At 51.9% G+C, this 17,743-nt stretch overlaps 3 protein-coding genes across 4 annotated transcripts in view; 2 read left to right on the forward strand and 1 right to left on the reverse strand.

Annotated features, from left to right (window-relative positions):
* MPP1 (membrane palmitoylated protein 1) overlaps positions 1-17,743 on the forward strand; it is a 111,615-nt gene that overhangs the window by 84,965 nt on the left and 8,907 nt on the right. The window lies entirely within an intron of this gene.
* On the forward strand, positions 5,953-8,316 carry LOC117078373 (eukaryotic translation initiation factor 5-like). The gene is given in 4 exon segments (XM_033201955.1): positions 5,953-6,702; positions 7,015-7,452; positions 7,455-7,556; positions 7,559-8,316. Coding segments are annotated over 4 exon segments (1,290 nt in total). The 5' UTR covers positions 5,953-6,398; the 3' UTR covers positions 8,005-8,316.
* Positions 14,125-17,723, reverse strand: LOC117078376 (glucose-6-phosphate 1-dehydrogenase-like). The gene is made up of 8 exons (XM_033201957.1): positions 17,150-17,723; positions 16,847-16,972; positions 16,394-16,487; positions 15,761-15,946; positions 15,290-15,525; positions 15,111-15,187; positions 14,910-15,002; positions 14,125-14,812 (listed from the first exon to the last, which is right to left on the reverse strand). The coding sequence occupies exons 5-8, from the start codon at positions 15,365-15,367 to the stop codon at positions 14,722-14,724; spliced, it is 339 nt and encodes a 112-aa protein (XP_033057848.1). The 5' UTR covers positions 15,368-15,525; positions 15,761-15,946; positions 16,394-16,487; positions 16,847-16,972; positions 17,150-17,723; the 3' UTR covers positions 14,125-14,721.

A 17,743-nucleotide genomic window follows, 5' to 3' on the forward strand; every position in this document is an offset into this window, starting at 1 on the left:
GGCTGCAGTGAGCAATGATCACACCACTGCACTCCAGCCTGGGCGGCAGAGCAAGGCCCTGTGTCAAAAAAATAAAATAGGGGCTGGGAGCGGTGGCTCACACCTGTAATCTCAGCACTTTGGGAGGCTGAGGCAGGTGAATCACCTGAGGTCAGGAGTTCAGGACCAGCCTGGCCAACATGGTGAAACCTTGTCTCTACTAAAATGCAAAAATTAGCTGGGCATGGTAGTACATGCCTGTAATACCAGATACTTTGGAGGCTGAGGCAGGAGAATCACTTTAACCTGGGAGGCGGAGGTTGCAGTGAGCCGACATTGCACCACTGCACTGCAGCCTGGGTGACAGAGCGAGACTCCATCTCTAAATTAATACATAAATAAGGCTGGGTGCGGTGGCTCACGCCTGTAATCCCAGCACTTTGGGAGGCCGGGAGGCCAAGAGGCCAAGGCAGTCGGATCACGAGGTCAGGAGTTCGAGACCAGCCTGGCCAAGAGACCAGCCTGGCCAATATGGTGAAACCCCGTCTCTAATAAAAATACAAAAATTAGCTGGGCACGGTGGCGGGCGCCTGTAATCTCAGCTACTCAGGAGGCTGAGGCAGGAGAATTGCTTGAACCCGGGAGGTGGAGGTTGCAGTGAGCTGAAGATAGCGCCATTGCACTCCAGCCTGGGTGACAGAGCGAGACTCCGACTCAAATAAATAAATACATACATACATACATACATACATACATACAATCCAAACCCAGCAAGCTATTCATTCAAGGTTCCCTCAGTGGGGTGTATCTGGCAAGAAAATTCTTTCAAGTATGCTGATAAATTTGGCTCTTTTTTTTTTTTTTTTTTTTTTGAGGCGGAGTCTCGCTCTGTCGCCCAGGCTGGAGTGCAGTGGCCGGATCTCAGCTCACTGCAAGCTCCGCCTCCCAGGTTTACGCCATTCTCCTGCCTCAGCCTCCCGAGTAGCTGGGACTACAGGCGCCCCCCACGTCGCCCGGCTAGTTTTTTGTATTTTTAGTAGAGACGGGGTTTCACCGTGTTAGCCAGGATGGTCTCGATCTCCTGACCTTGTGATCCGCCCGTCTCGGCCTCCCAAAGTGCTGGGATTACAGGCTTGAGCCACCGCGCCCGGCCAAATTTGGCTCTTTGAATGATGCTTCTTTGGGCTAGGAAATCCAGCATTAGGCAAACTGCCATACCAAGTTGGGCAAAACCTAGTTATAACACCAAATTCTCAGGACTTATTTCCTTGTGCCCAGCTAGACCTACCGAAAGGCAGGAATCATAGTAAAGGTTAAAAAAAGCATCTCCGGCCGGGTGCGGTGGCTCAAGCCTGTAATCCCAGCACTTTGGGAGGCCGAGACGGGCGGATCACAAGGTCAGGAGATCGAGACCATCCTGGCTAACCCGGTGAAACCCCGTCTCTACTAAAAAATACAAAAAAACTAGCCGGGCGAGGTGGCGGGCGCCTGTAGTCCCAGCTACTCGGGAGGCTGAGGCAGGAGAATGGCGTAAACCTGGGAGGCGGAGCTTGCAGTGAGCTGAGATCCGGCCACTGCACTCCAGCCTGGGCGACAGACAGAGACTCCGTCTCAAAAAAAAAAAAAAAGCATCTCCGGCCAGGCATGGTGGCTCACGCCTGTAATCCCAGCACTTTGGGAGGCTGAGGCAGGTGGATCACCTGAGGTCAGGAGTTTGAGACCAGCCTGGCCAACATGGTGAAACCCTGTCTCTACTAAAAATACAAAAATTAGCCAGGTGTGGTGGCGGGCGCCTGTAATCTCAGCTACTGGGGAGGCTGAGGCAGGAGAATTGCTTGAACCCAGGAGGTGAAGGTTGTGGCAAGCTGAGATCATGCCATTGCACTCCAGCCTGGGCAATAAGGGCGAGACTCCATCTCAAAAAAAAAAAAAAAAAAAGCAGCTCCATTAGGAAGACTAAAATGATGGTGTGCTAACTTGAACGGTTAGGTTGTACAAGAAAGGACTTTTTTTTTTTTTTTTTTTTTTGAGACGGAGTCTCGCTCTGTCGCCCAGGCTGGAGTGCAGTGGCCGGATCTCAGCTCACTGCAAGCTCCGCCTCCCGGGTTTACGCCATTCTCTCGCCTCAGCCTCCCGAGTAGCTGGGACTACAGGCGCCTGCCATCTCGCCCGGCTAATTTTTTGTATTTTTTTAGTAGAGACGGGGTTTCACCGTGTTAGCCAGGATGGTCTCGATCTCCTGACCTCGTGATCCGCCCGTCTCGGCCTCCCAAAGTGCTGGGATTACAGGCTTGAGCCACCGCGCCCGGCCTAGAAAGGACTTGAAAGTTCCTTTTCTGATGTCCTTCAAGACATGGGTTCCATTTATATGCACCTTGTTCTTTCCTCAGACCTGTAACTTCAGCCTGGAGTTGAGCAAAAACATGGCTTCCTTGTCCTCAAGTCATTCTTGGGCTTTAGAGAGAAGGTGCTGGACCTTTGAATCAATGAGCAGGTTACTGGTACCTTTGCCCTGAGAATACACTGGTGGTGCTTGTGGCTGCAGCATTTACCCCAAGGTAACTTTGCTATGAAATATTTCGCTTTTATTATTTTTGCATCGCTCTAGTATATTGACTTTGGAAATAAAAGACATCATTCTATTTATAGCACTCCGTTTTTAGTGGTGGTATTTCCATTGACAAAAAAAAACCCAGTAATTCTCGATTGCTGAAAATGTCAAATCGTAGAAAATGTAGCATTCCTATGCATTTCGTTAACACTGTTCTCCAACAGTTGTTAGCTGAAGATTCATCTGATGAATCAGATTTTTCCAAAATAGATGATTCTGATGTTAGTTCTGTTTAGAAATAACTCCAAGTACAGTTTTTATATATTAGTTTCACATTGAAAATCAGTCAGATTTACTTCAACCTCAAAGAGTGTGTTTATGTAAAAATAAATGAGCACTGGCAGCCTCTGCCTCCCAGGTTCGAGCAATTCTCCTGCCTCAGCCTCCCCAGTAGCTGAAATTACAGGCGCCTGCCACCACACCTGGCTAATTTTTGTATTTTTAGCAGAGATGAGGTTTCACCATGTTGGCCAGGCTGGTCTTGAACTCCTGACCTCAGGTGATCCACCTGCCTCAGCCTCCCAAAGTGCTGAGATTATAGGCGTGAGCCACGGCACCCGGCCAGCTTTTCAATGGTATATGGGAATGAGCTGCTTGGTCATCTGGATAAATGTACTGTCAGCCTCAGGACTGCCTGCATTCACCCTAGGAGGCAATCAAACCCCATGTGATGGGTCATGAGATGCTGGAACATCACTGTATTGCTGGCTTTGGAAAAAGACAGATTTTTTTTTTTTTTTTTTTTTTTGAGACAGAGTTTTACTCTGTCGCCCAGACTGGAGTGCAATAATGTGATCTCGGCTCACCGCAACCTCTGCCTCCTGGGTCCAAGCGATTCTCCTGCCTCAGCCTCCAGAATAGCTGGGATTACAGGCATGCGCCACCATGCCCGGCAAATTTTGTATTTTTAGTAGAGATGGGGTTTCTCCATGTTGGTCAGGCTGGTCTCGAAGCCCCAACCTCAGGTGATCCGCCTGCCTCAGCCTCCCAAAGTGTCAGGATTACAGGCGTGAGCCACTGCACCCGGCCAGCTTCTTTTTTTTTTTTCCTGAGACAGAGCCTTCTCTGTCACCCAGGTTAAAGTGCAGTGACACAATCTCGGCTCACTGCAACCTTAGCCTCCGGGGTTGAAGTGATTCTCCTGCCTCAGCCTCCCGAGTAGCTGGGATTACAGGCACCTGCCACTAAGGAAGGAGACCACTACTACTCCTGCTGCCCTCCTCCCCCTACCTTGCCTAGTTCACAAGACAGGAGGAAAGAGAGAAAGAAACAAAAGTAAGATAAATAGCCAGACAACCTTAGCACCACCACCCGGCCCTAGGAGTTAAACAAAGTAATAATAATAACATCAACCCCTGGCCTAAACTACTTGTGTTATCTATAAATTCCAGACACTGTATGAAAAAAGCATTGTAAAACTTTTTGTTCTGTTAGCTGATGCATGTAGCCCCGTCACGTTTCCCACGCTTGCTCGATTTATCACGACCCTTTCACATGGACCCCTTAAAGTTGTAAGCCTTTAAAAAGGCCAAGTATTTCTTTCTCGGGGAGCTCAGCTCTTAAGACGCGAGTCTGCCGACGCTCCCCGCCGAATAAAAAACCTCTTCCTTCTTTAATCCGGTGTCTGAGGAGTTTTGTCTGCGGCTCGTCCTGCTACACCACCAAGCCTCGCTAATTTTTGTATTTTTAGTAGAGACGGGGTTTCACCATGTTGGCCAGGCTGGTCTTGAATTCCTGACCTCAAGTGATCCACCTGCCTCATCCTCCCAAAGTCCTGGGATTGCAGGTGTGAGCCACCATGCCGGCCAAAAGATAGATCTTGTCTCATTCTCCTGCCAGAAAGCTCCCTGAGGCTGAACATCTGAAAAAAGAACCCAAAATAGAAAGAAGACCCCTGACATTTGCTGTGTACAGTGCTACTCAGAATTATTTGAAGAAAATGTTCAATTTCCTTCTTAATTTCTTCGTTGACTCACTGGTCATTCAGGATCATATTGTTTAAGCAAATATTTCCCATAAAGGCCAGGTAGTAAATACCCTCAGCTCTGTAGGTTACACACAAGTCTCTGTCATGACCACAGTCAGCCCTTTGTATTTGCAGGTTTCACATCCTCAGATTCAATCAACCTCAGATAGAAAATATTTGAAAAACAGCAGCAGCAACAACAACAACAACAACAACAACAACAACAACACATAACAGCACTGGATAGGTGTGGTGGCTCATGCTTGTAATCCCAGCACTTTGAAGGGCCAATGAGGGCAGATCACCTGAGGTCAGGAGTTCAAGATCAGCTCGGTCAACATGGCAAAACTCCGTCTCTACTAAAAATACAAAAATTAGCCAGGTGGTAGTGCGTGCCTGTAATTCCAGCTATTCAGGTGGCTGAGGCACAATAATCTCTTGAACCAGTGAGGTGAAGGTTGCAGTGAGCTGAGATTGGGGCCACTGTACTCCAGCCTGGGCTACAGAGTTGGACTGTGTCTCAAAAAACAAAACAAAACAAAACAAAAAAACAAGCAGCAATACAGTGAAACAACTATTTACATATTATTTATTTTGTATTAGGAACTATAAGTTATCTAGAAATGATTCGATGATTTCAAGTATATGGGAGGGTTGGGTGTGGTGGCTCACACCTGTAATTCTGCACTTTGGGAGGCCAAGGCAGGAGGATTGCTTCAGCCCAGGAGTTCAAGACCAGCCTTGGCAACATGGCAAGATTCCATCTCTATTAAAAAAAAAAAATAGAAATTTAAGAAGTATATGGGAGTGGCCGGGCACGGTGGCTCACGCCTGTAATCCCAGCACTTTCAGAGGCCAAGGCGGGCAGATCATGAGGTCAGGAGATCGAGACCAGACTGGCCAATATGGTGAAACCCCATCTCTACTAAAAATACAAAAATCAGCTGGGCATGGTGGCATATACCTGTAATCCCAGTGACTCAGGAGACTGAGGCAGGATAATCGCTTGAATCTGAGAGACGAAGGTTGCAGTGAGCCGAGTCTGTCACTGCACTCCAGCCTGGGTGACAGACAAGACTCCATCTCAAAAAAAAAAAAAAGTATACAGGAGGATGTGCGTAGATTATATGCTGTGCCATTTTATATCAGGCACTTGAGCATCTATGGATTTTGGTACCCCTGGGGGTCCTGGAACCAATCCCCATGGATACCAAGGGAAGACTCTACTCAACTCTGCCACTACAGACAGTATGTAAGCAAGTGGGTGTGGTTGGGTTCCCATAAAACCGTATTTACAAACAGACAATGTCTACTTAGGTGAGCTGCACATTGACCTCTTTAGCTCATTGACCTCTTTAGCTCATTATTCCTTCTTGCATCTCAAATTGTTCCATCTAAGTCAGAGCGAGAACATTCCAGAGGTCGCCAGGCTCCGGCGCTGACGGCTGTGGACCGCGGACGGACGTCGCTGGGACAGCCCCTCCCCGCTGCTCGGCGGCGACACCTGGCCCGGCCGCTCCTCGCTGCGCTTCGCCTCCGCTTCCTTGGACTCGGACTCGGGTTTAAATCGCGCCTCTCTTCATCCCAGTCCCGGGCAAGCAGCGTTGGGTTTATGTCTTCATTTGACGAAAACGAGCTGTTGCGCAGCCATTGGTACCTGTATTGGGGAAACATAGCATACAAGCAAGAAGCTTACAGCCTCAGTGGCGAAAATTTTTTCATGTCAGAGACCCAGAACTCTTGCAGTCGTTTATGTCATCCCTTCTTCTCCAGACAGAAGATACCAAAAAGTTGCAATCAAAGATCTCTTCATCTTATTGATAAAGCCACTAATAAGCCAAAATGTCTGTCAATGTCAACCGCAGCGTGTCAGACCAGTTCTATCACTACAAGATGCCCCGTCTGATTGCCAAGGTCGAGGGCAAAGGAAATGGAATCAAGACAGTTATAGTCAACATGGTTGACGTTGCAAAGGCGCTTAATCGGCCTCCAACGTATCCCACCAAATATTTTGGTTGTGAGCTGGGAGCACAGACCCAGTTTGATGTTAAGAATGACCGTTACATTGTCAATGGATCTCATGAGGCAAATAAGCTGCAAGACATGTTGGATGAATTCATTAAAAAATTTGTTCTCTGTCCTGAATGTGAGAATCCTTTTTTTTTTTTTTGAGACGGAGTCTCGCTCTGTCGCCCAGGCTGGAGTGCAGTGGCCGGATCTCAGCTCACTGCAAGCTCCGCCTCCCGGGTTTACGCCATTCTCTCGCCTCAGCCTCCCGAGTAGCTGGGACTACAGGCGCCCGCGATCTCGCCCGGCTAATTTTTTGTATATTTTAGTAGAGACGGGGTTTCACCGTGTTAGCCAGGATGGTCTCGATCTCCTGACCTCGTGATCCGCCCGTCTCGGCCTCCCAAAGTGCTGGGATTACAGGCTTGAGCCACCGCGCCCGGCCTAGAATGTGAGAATCCTGAAACAGATTTGCATGTCAATCCAAAGAAGCAAACAATAGGTAATTCTTGTAAAGCCTGTGGCTATCGAGGCATGCTTGACACACATCATAAACTCTGCACATTCATTCTCAAAAACCCACCTGAGAATAGTGACAATGGTATAGGGAAGAAAGAAAAGGAAAAGAAAAATAGAAAGGGCAAAGACAAGGAAAATGGCTCCGTATCCAGCAGTGAGCCACCACCACCACCACCACCAGCAAATGAAATGAGTCCTCCTCCACATACAGTGGAAGAAGAGGAGGATGATGACTGGGGAGAAGATACAACTGAGGAAGCTCAAAGGCGTCGAATGGATGAAATCAGTGACCATGCAAAAGTTCTGACACTCAGTGATGATTTGGAAAGAACAATTGAGGAGTGGGTCAATATCCTGTTTGATTTTGTTAAGAAAAGAAAGAAGAGGGTATTATTGATTCATCTGACAAAGAAATTGTTGCTGAAGCAGAAAGACTGGATGTAAAAGCCATGGGCCCTCTTGTTCTGACTGAAGTTCTTTTAATGAGAAGATTAGAGAACAGATTAAGAAATACAGGCGCCATTTCCTACGATTTTGTCACAACAACAAAAAAGCTCAACGGTACCTTCTTCATGGTTTGGAGTGTGTGGTAGCAATGCATCAAGCTCAGCTTATCTCCAAGATTCCACATATCTTGAAGGAGATGTACAACGCAGACCTTTTAGAAGAAGAGGTCATCATCAGCTGGTCGGAAAAGGCCTCTAAGAAATATGTCTCCAAAGAACTTGCCAAAGAGATTCGTGTCAAAGCAGAACCGTTTATAAAATGGTTGAAGGAAGCAGAGGAAGAATCGTCTGGTGGTGAAGAAGATGATGAAGATGAGAACATTGAGGTGGTATATTCGAAGACTGCCAGTGTACCGAAAGTGGAAACCGTGAAGTCGGACAACAAGGATGACGACATCGATATTGATGCCATTTAAAGGGATGGATGCAACCTAGCTTAACAGTATAATGCTGCAAATTTTCTCCATTATCAGCCAGAAGTGCAACATGTATGTGCAAAAGCTAAAATGGCTTAACATCATGCTACACTTTACACTAAAAATCTATTACTGTGAGTGGTCTGTAATTAAGCCCAATGAGACATCTAGGGAGTCCATACACATCAGTGAGCAGATGTAGTTTGCTATTTATAGCATGTTTCTTTTTGAAAAACTAGTGGTGGACACATTTGGATCACATTTATACAGTTATAAAAATAAAGATTTGATTTTGGTCATTCAAAAAAAAAATTGTTCCATCTAGTACTGGGTTTCTTCTGCTTGAGGCACACAGTTTTTGCTGAGAAAATGTGGGTGGCAAATTCTCTGCTTTTGTTTGCACTTCACCATCATGCCCCCCCCCCCTTTTTTTTTTGAGACAGAGTCTTGCTCTTTTGCCCAGGCTGGAATGCAGTGGCACAATCTAGGCTTACTGCAACCTCTGCCTCCCGGGTTCAAGTGATTCTGCCTCAGCCTCCCACACAGCTGGGATTACAGGCAAGTGCCACCACGCCCGGCTAATATTTGTATTTTTATTAGAGATGGGGTTTCACCATGTTGTCTAGGCTGGTCTGGAACTCCTGACCTCAGGTGATCTGGCCACCTTGGCCTCCCAAAGTGCTGAGCCAGTTTTTGGTTCCCGCATTCTCTCTTTCATGTTGCATAATTTGCCACTAAACCAGTCCATCTACTTTTAAACTTACAAGCTCATATTTTACCTTTTTTTGAGACAGGATCTCACTATGTCGCCCAGGCTGGAGCACAGTGGCTTGATATTGGCTCACTGCAACCTCCGCCTCCTGGCCTCAGGTGATCCTCCCATCTCAGCCTCCTGAGTAGATGGGACTACAGGCACTTGCCACCACACCCGGCTAGTTTTTGTATTTTTTGTTGCCCTGGCTGTCCTTGAACCCCTGGGCTCAAGCAATCCCTCTGCTTGATCCCTCCCAAAGTGCTGGGATTACAGGCATGAGCCATTGCAGCCAGCCTAGATGCTTGTATTTGTAATTTTCAGATACTCTATTGGGTTTACCAGATAGAATAAATTGGCAACATCACTTTATACAGTTTCCTGTTCTTTGCAGCTGTCCCACCATGACTTCTTATTTCGCTAAATTTGGTAAGTACAGTTATTTTATGATGTCTGGCTAACAATTCCAGTGCCGGAAGACTGCATGATCTGTCGCTATTGCTCATTGTTTTTCTTGCAATGTTGTTTCCTGGTGCGCCCAGTTACCTCTGATGATGTGCTTGCCCTCATGCTTTAAAAAGTACCTGTATGAGGAAGGAGTCTCCCCTGGGAGGGTTAGCATTGGGTTCTGCCAGACTGGGCGTTGGGGAACTGCCCATCCAGGATCCCTTAAGCCAAGTGAAAGGCTTAAGATTCCATGGTCAACCCCAGGGAATTTGAACCCTGGCTCAGTTGCAATTCTGGGTTTACTCTCAGTATGATGGGGCAGCAAGTTGGGGGCCTCAAGATTTGATTTGTGTCCACTTCGCTTTATAAGGCTGTCAAGGAAAAGTTCCTGGGTGGGCAAAGGCAACTTGGGGGTTAATTTATATAATGGGGGTCCTAGTTTTCTCTGAAAAGTTGGCCTTACAAATATATATGTGTGCATATATATATTTATATATACATTATATATTATATATTTTTTATATTTATATATACACATTATATATCAAATTATATATATAATATATATGTAATTTGAGACAGGGTCTTGCTGTGTGGCCCAGGCTGGAGTGCAATGGTGTGATCATGGCTCAAGCGATCCTCCCACCTCAGTCTCCTGCATAGCTAGGACTATAGGCGTGTGCCCACATGCCTGGCTAATTTTTGTATTATTGTAGAGACAGGGTTTCACCATGTTGTCCTGCTGGTCTCGAACTCTTGGGCTCAAGCAACATGCCCAAAGTGCTGGGATTACAGGAGTGAGACACTGCGTCCAGCCATAGTCTAACTGTCCTTACAGAAAACCAGAATTCAGTCTGCTTCTTGTTCCCTCAAAGCTTCCTCAAGTGTTCTAGCAGGGGAAAGCAGTGAAGCTCTAGGAGGCAAGAGGCCTTCTCAGGGACCCCAGCTTTGGCCTGTATGTCTGGGTGTGGTCCTGGGCTAGTCTGGTCAGGTCTCATAGCTGAGTTTCTCAGCTTCTCCTCCTGCAGCACAGGAAGGACAATCCCTTCCGGCTGCTTCTCACAGGGAGGGGGCAGTGGTGAGCCTACAAAATAAAGGCCCCAAGCCAGCCCCGCCCCATTTGTGCCTCTCCCTCTCCTTTTCTGCTCCTCAGAGCAGACAATGCAACAGTCTCCGCCACGCAGCTCAGCCTGAAGACCCCTTCTCCACTCCCATCCCTTTCTGGCTCAGCCACCCAGCAGTGGGCCAGGCTCGGATGGAAGGAGGGAGAGGAGCTGGAGAGAGTTTTAAGTACTCTCTGGGCTTCTCACATTGCTGGCTTCAGTGGTTGCTGGACGCAAATTGATGTGATGTCAGACACTGGCAGCAGAGGAGCTAAGGCATTTGGGTCTGTGCTGCTGTGGCACCTGGGACTCAGTGTGACGGGGTCAGGCTAGGTTTGAAATTCTCCTCTGGCTTAATTTGCAGGTCTGGGCTGGGAGGTGAAGCTCTGAGTACACTGTGAGTGTCAGAGGTCTGGCAGGGGGGCTTTTTCCAGTTCCTGCCCACTCCCACGTGGGGTGAAACCTTGAGAGATGAGACACCAATCCAGGGCCTCTGAAGACTCACGAGGTAGAGTGCACTTAAGAGTAAATTGTTGACCGGGTGCGGTGGCTCACGCCTGTAATCCCAGCACTTTGGGAAGCCTAGGTGGGTGGATCATGGGGTCAAGAGATCGAGACCATCCTGGCCAACATGGTGAAACCCTATCTCTACTAAAAATACAAAAAATTAGCCGGGCGAGGTGGCGGGCGCCTGTAGTCCCAGCTACTCGGGAGGCTGAGGCAGGAGAATGGCGTGAACCTGGGAGGCGGAGGTTGCAGTGAGCTGATACCCGGCCACTGCACTCCAGCCTGGGTGACAGAGCAAGACTCCGTCTCAAAACAAACAAACAAACAAACAAACAAACAAAAATTAGCTGTGTGTGGTAGCGGGCACCTGTAGTCCCAGCTACTCGGGAGGCTGAGGCAGGAGAATCGCTTGACCCCAGGTGGTGGAGGTTGCAGTGAGCTGAGATTGCGCCACTGTACTCCAGCCTGGTGACAGAGCAAGACTCCATCTAAAAAAAAAAAAAAAAAGACTAAATTGCAGCCAGGCACGGTGGCCCACGCCTGTAATCCCAGCACTTTCGGAGGCTGAAGCAGGTGGATCACGCGGTAAGGAGTTCGAGATCAGCCTGGCCAGCATGGGGAAACCCCGTCTCTACTAAAAGTAAACATTAGCTGGGCATGGTAGTGCGCACCTGTAATCTCAGCTACTCAAGAGACTGAGACAGGAGAATCGCTTGAACCTGGGAGGTAGAGGTTGCAGTGGGCCGAGATCGTGCCACTGCACTCCAGCCTCGGTGCCAGAGCCACACTCTGTCTCAAAAACAAACAAACAAACAAACAAAAAACCCGGTAAATTGCTGGACCGGGCGCAGTGGCTCATACCTGTAATCCCGGCAGCTTGGGCGGCCGAGGCGGGTGGATCACCTAAGGTCAGGAGTTCGAGACCAGCCTGCCCAACATGATGAAACCCCGTCTCTACTAAAAATACAAAAATTAGCCGGGCGTGGTGACATACACCTGTACCTCAGCTATTTGGGAGACTGAGGCAGGAGAATCACTTGAACCCAGGAGGTGGAGGTTGCAGTGAGCCAAGATTACACCAGTATACTCCAGACTGGGTGACAGAGCAAGACTCCATCTCAGAAAAAAAAGGACATTGTGGGCCAGGCGTGGTGGCTCACGCCTATAGACCCAGCTACTCAGGAAGCTGAGGTAGGTGGATGCCTGAGCCTGGGAGGCGGAGGCTACAGTGAGTTGTGATTGAGCCACTGCACTCCAACCTGGGCAACAGAGTGAGATCCACTCTCCAACAACAACAAAAAAAGCAAATTGCAGCTGAATTCTTTGGCATTGCAGACAGAGAAGGGGTGAAAACAGGGCTCCAGCCTTGAACTGGTCAGCAGGGGTCGGGCAGGCTGAGTGAGTCACCCTGTGGAATGGGTCAGGGTGGATCTGGGCTCACAGGCAAGGGCCTCAGTGCTCCTGTGAGCTCCAGGGGGCTGGGGACGACTGCCTTCTTGTTCAGGCTACAGCTCCTGCTGTGTTTTCTGGGGCTTATGTCCCTGTCTCAGTGTAGGCACCCGCCACTGAGGCAACAGTGGAAAGCCCTGGCCTGATCTGTCACTCTCTCCCATTGTGGCCCCAGCAGTGCCCTCACCTGGGACCTCCTTCCTCCACCCAAGTAGGTGCTCAGAGCTGAAGGGACAGTTGCCTGTTGAGTTCGGGTGCCAGTGGATGGTCCTCCACCTCCCGGGTTCAAATGATTCTCCTGCCTCAGCCTCCCAAGTAGCTGGGACCACAGGTGCCCGCCACCACATCTGGCAAATTTTTGTATCTTTTTTTGTAGGGACATATTTTTGTCATGTTGGCCAGACTGGTCTTGAACTCCTGGCCTCAAGTGATCTGCCCACCTTGGCTTCGAAAAGTGCTGGGATTACAGGCGTGAGCTGCTGCACCCAGCCTTACTTGGGTGTCGTGCCCTGTCTTGGAATCTAACCTGCTTAGCCTTGCCACACCCCATCAGTCCTCAGCCCAACCTGGCTCTCAGCCTTGCCACAACCCCTTCTGGAGGCCACAGGAACCAGGACAGAGGACGAAAACCGCTGCCCCTGTGGCCGAAGCTTCGTATACTTCCTCCCTCTGAAAATTCAGAGGTGCCAGTCCCCATGCAGGGGACAGGAAGAGCAGGAATTGAACACCGGGATGCAGCTTGTGTGTCCCTGTTGCCACAGGTCTCACTAGAGGCCTCCTTCGTCCTAGGACATTGGGCCCTGCTACCTGCAGGGCCAGGGTGTGTTCTCACCCGTGCTGCAGGTAGAACACTCCTCCCTGTCCACTGGTTTGCTCTCCGCAAAGGACAAAGCCCAGCACCACCTGGTCATTTTGTTCCCTGCTGGCCTCACCTCCTAGGACCAAGGCCACGAGTACAGGTCTTGCACCACACTGCCTGGTCTTGCCATCTCCCTGGCAGGACACATGCTATACTGAGACACCCAGGGGCTGCTGCCCGTGTGGGGAGCAGTGTAGGGGCTGAACAGCGGCCCCCGAATGCATGTCTCCTGGGAGTTCCCAATGTGACCTTATTTGGAAATAGGTGGTCTGCAGATGTCATTACTTGAGTTAGAAGCAGGTCATACTGGAGTGGTGTCCTTATGAGGACACAGAAGAGGAGAAGCCATATCAGGGTGAGACCATGAGAAGACAGTATGAGTGGAGTGAGGTGACCACCAGCCCAAGATGCCTGCTTCCCCAGGAGCTGGAGGGGGCAGGAAGGACCCTCCCCTTGGGCCTCTGACGAGAGTGCTGGATCATGGACTCTGGCCTCCAGAACTGGGAGAATCAGCCTATGTTGAGAGCTGCCCAGTGTGTGGCACTTGGTTACGTGCCTTGGCAGCCCCCAAACTCTGGCCCTTCTGCCTGGAAGGGGCGGCCGGGCCGTGGCTGCATATCACTGTGGACCATCCCATCCCCCTTGGCCTCTGATATCACTTACAAAACCCACCCTCTCTCCTTCCTAAATACTTCTGGGATCTGTGGACTGGGACTGGCAGTGTTGCCGAAAGCCATCTCGGGTGGGGCAGGGACATGGACAGTAAGAGTGGAAGGTGACCCCACGTCCTTGCACCTCAAGCCGGTCTCACAATGACAATATGTGTGGAGTGGAGGGGAACTCAAGGTGTCTCCGACACCAGGCATGGTCACAGCTGGACATGGGGTCAGAACGAGGGGTGAGGAGCCCAAGGTGGGGAGGCCACAGAGGAAGTACCCGGGTGACTCAGGAAGTGGGACGAGGAAATGGGTCCTCAGGGAAGCAAATGACAAGGGGACAGGAGGGGCTGTTTGCGGATTTAATGGCAGGGGATTGAGGTTGGGAGGAGTCCCAGCTGCTGCTTCTGCTTTTCTTGTAACAGGGAGGCTGCCTATGGGTGGCACAGGGTGGCCACGGAGTGCAGAGTTGGCGGGACAGGGGATATCCAGGGGGCTCGAGATGTTGCTGGTGACGAGGAATGTCAAGTGGCACTGAGGCTGGCGGGCAAGGCCACAGGCAGGTTCTCTCACGTGGGCGCCCGCCCCTTTCCTCCCCTTCATCCCTCCCTCCTGCCCTAGGTCCCACTCAGGAGCGAGCCCCAGTGACCGAGAAGCTCTGGGACAGACGAATAGGCACCCTCCTCCTTCCTTCTGTTGGGCTGGAGTGAGTGGAGGAGGTGGCTCAGCTCCTGGGCTCAGGCAGGGTCTGGAGGGGCCAGGATGGTCTCGAGTGCTTGGCAGCTGAGGAATGTAGCTGGGCTCGGGTAGTGGCAGCAGCGAGGGGCGGGCCAGGGTGGCCGGAGCCCAGGGCCAGAATGTGCAGCTGAGGCCAATGGTCCCAGAGTCCTCCCGACTCAGGGTTGGGCGGCGGGAAGAAGGGGTGGCCATGGCGAGGGTGGAGGCTCAGAGCTTGTGGGGGTTCACCCACTTGTAGGTGCCCTCATACTGGAAACCCACTCTCTTCATCAGCTCATCTGCCTCCATGGGGCCTCGGCTAGAGAGTGACGGGTGGAGGAGAGGCATGAGGCAGCTCCGCCCTCACCCCGCCCCTGCCCGCTGGGCTCTGCCCCCAGACCCCACCCTTTCCTCACCTGCCATAAAGGTAGGGGATGGGCTTGGGCTTCTCCAGCTCGATCTGGTGTAGCAGTGGGGTGAAAATACGCCAGGCCTCCCGGAGCTCGTCGCTGAGGGTACATGGTGTGGGGCTTGGGAGGCTGGCACACAGGGAAGGAGGGAGGGCAAAGGCCACCCCATTTCCCACAGGCACGCAGGGGCCGGCATCTGGGCCTCACCTGCGCACAAAGTGCATCTGGCTCCCGCAGAAGACATCCAGGATGAGGCGCTCGTAGGCGTCAGGGAGCTTCACGTTCTGTGAGGGAGAGGGTGTCACTCATGTTACTGCCTGCCACCATGCTGAGTCCCCCGGGGCCAGACCCCCCACCCTCCACGCTGCTCCTTCTCTGTGGGGCACCTTGTATCTGTTGCCGTAGGTCAGGTCCAGCTCCGACTCCTCGGGGTTGAAAAACATGCCCGGCTTCTTGGTCATCATCTTGGTGTACACGGCCTCGTTGGGCTGCACACGGATCACCAGCTCGTTGCGTTTGCACTGCTGGTGGAAGATGTCGCCGGCCACATCATGGAACTGCAGCCTCACCTCAGCCTTGCGCTCGTTCAGGGCCTTGCCGCAGCGCAGGATGAAGGGCACTCCTGCGTGGCGGAAAGAGCAGCCTCAGTACCAGCTCTCGGGGTGTGGACCAGGGCGTGAGTGTCTCAGTGGGAGCTCCAGTGCCCACACAGGTGAACGTGAAAGCAACTGTAGCAGGGTCCCGTGTCCCGCATGGCTGGCTCCCCTGCCAGCAGCAAGCGGGTGTGACCCCAGCGAGGGGGGTCTCCCGAGGGCATGCCCAGTTCCGCCTTGCTGGGCCTTGAAGGCGTCACCTACCATCCCACCTTCATTCTCCACATAGAGGACGACGGCTGCAAAAGTGGCAGTGGTGGACCCGTGGGGCACCGTGGGGTCGTCCAGGTACCCTTTGGTGGCCTCGCCCTCTCCATCGGGGTTCCCCACGTACTGACCCAGGACCACATTGTTGGCCTGCACCTCTGAGATACATTTCAACACCTTGACCTGGGAGAAAGCCAGGGGAGAGAATGGGCCCCCTGGGTGTTGAGCTGGGCTGCAGGGATGACTCTGGCCACAGATGCGCAGCCCTCAGGGCAGGAGAAGGCCCCTGCTTGGCTCTGCTCACCTTGCCAGAGGCCCAGCTCAGGGCCCCTCCCTGAGGGCCCTTCAGGACCACCCTGGTCCATCTCAAGTCTATTCTGATGGATAAGCTGAGGCCCAAAGAGGCAATGGTCTTCCCTGGTCACATAGTGACTGTCAGACCTGGGACATGACAACTTGGGCTTCGTGACTGCCAGTCCAGGTCACCTCTGGGAGGCCAAGCTGTGCTCAGAGCTGGTGACTTCTCTGGGGTTGAGGACACTTGCTCTACATGCACACCCCTGCTCAGTGCCTCGTCACAGATGGGCCCGCGACGGGGCATTGTCCTGGGGACTGGGGTACATCCCCCACCTTCTCATCACGGACGTCATCCGAGTTGGTGGAGGCAGGCTTCTCCATGGCCACCAGACACAGCATCTGCAGGAGGTGGTTCTGCATCACGTCCCTGGGGACAGAAGAGGCCGGGGCTCGCCTTAGCTCCCGGCCCTGTTCACCTGGTTCAAGGGCGTGGGGGCCCCAAACAAGGCTGCCTAGTGACAAGCTGCAAGACTCACTTCCTGGTCCCCCTTGTCTTCCAGGTCCCCTTAAATCAAGGAAGGACATGGTGATGCTGTCACTGAATCATGAAACCCTGGGGTGCTTGGCTGAGTAGGGGTCCAGTCCTTTCCAGCCCCGTCTGACAGCTCAGATACTCAGGTTTTGAACTGCATGGTGAGGAGGCCCCCAAGACAGGGAAGGGCAGCCCTGCAGGGTTACTGGCTCTGCCACCTGTGCCAGCCTCCCAGGAGAGGGAAGAGCTCTCACCGGATGATTCCAAATTCATCGAAATAGCCCCCGCGACCCTCAGTGCCAAAGGGCTCCTTGAAGGTGAGGATCACGCAGGCGATGTTGTCCCGGTTCCAGATGGGGCCGAAGATCCTGTTGGCAAATCTGCGGGGAGGGGCAAGGTGGAGGAACCGCCCTTGGTCCTCTGTGGTGCAAGGGCCACATGGGAGGGGTCACCCTTGTCCAAGTTCTGGAGGAATACGTCCTCGGGGAGGCAGTGGGCCAGGTGAGGCCCCTGAGCACCACCCCCACCCTGGTCCCCCAGCCAGGGCTTGGCCCTACCTCAGCACCATGAGGTTTTGCACCATCTCCTTGCCCAGGTAGTGGTCGATGCGGTAGATCTGGTCCTCGCGGAACAGGGAGGAGATGTGGTTGGACAGCCTATCGGAGCTCTGAGGTCCCTCCCAAAGGGCTTCTCCACAATGATGCGGTTCCAGCCTCTGCTAGGAGCCCGGAGCTGTGTTACCCCCTTGAACCCCTCTTCAGGGAGTGAGGGTCAGAGCTGCATCATTCAGATGCCCTCCCAGGGGAGTAGGGGTCAGAAACTCCTCACCTCCATGGCCACCTCCCCTGCCTTGTGTTCCCAGGTGACCCTCTGGCTCAACACCTTCCGGGAAGCCTTCCTACCCTGGGTGCCAGGGTGGTGTTGCTGGCATGCTGCCGGGGACCCGTTCCCCTCCTGCCTCATGCTGGGTCCCCAGTGGGTCAGAGTAGCCTGAAGGCCCATAAGGGAGCAGAAGAAGGAGGCGTCCAGCATGGCTTCCTCATTGGTTTGAAAATGAGAAGAGGACCCTTGCTTTACTACCCCTGCATTCAAAGCCAGCCAGAAAACAAGCGCCTCTGCCTGGGTTGGGAAACCACGGGTTGGGAACCACC

Source organism: Trachypithecus francoisi, unplaced genomic scaffold (genome assembly GCF_009764315.1).
Source record: "Trachypithecus francoisi isolate TF-2019V2 unplaced genomic scaffold, Tfra_2.0 Lachesis_group6, whole genome shotgun sequence".
Lineage (NCBI taxonomy): Eukaryota > Metazoa > Chordata > Mammalia > Primates > Cercopithecidae > Trachypithecus > Trachypithecus francoisi.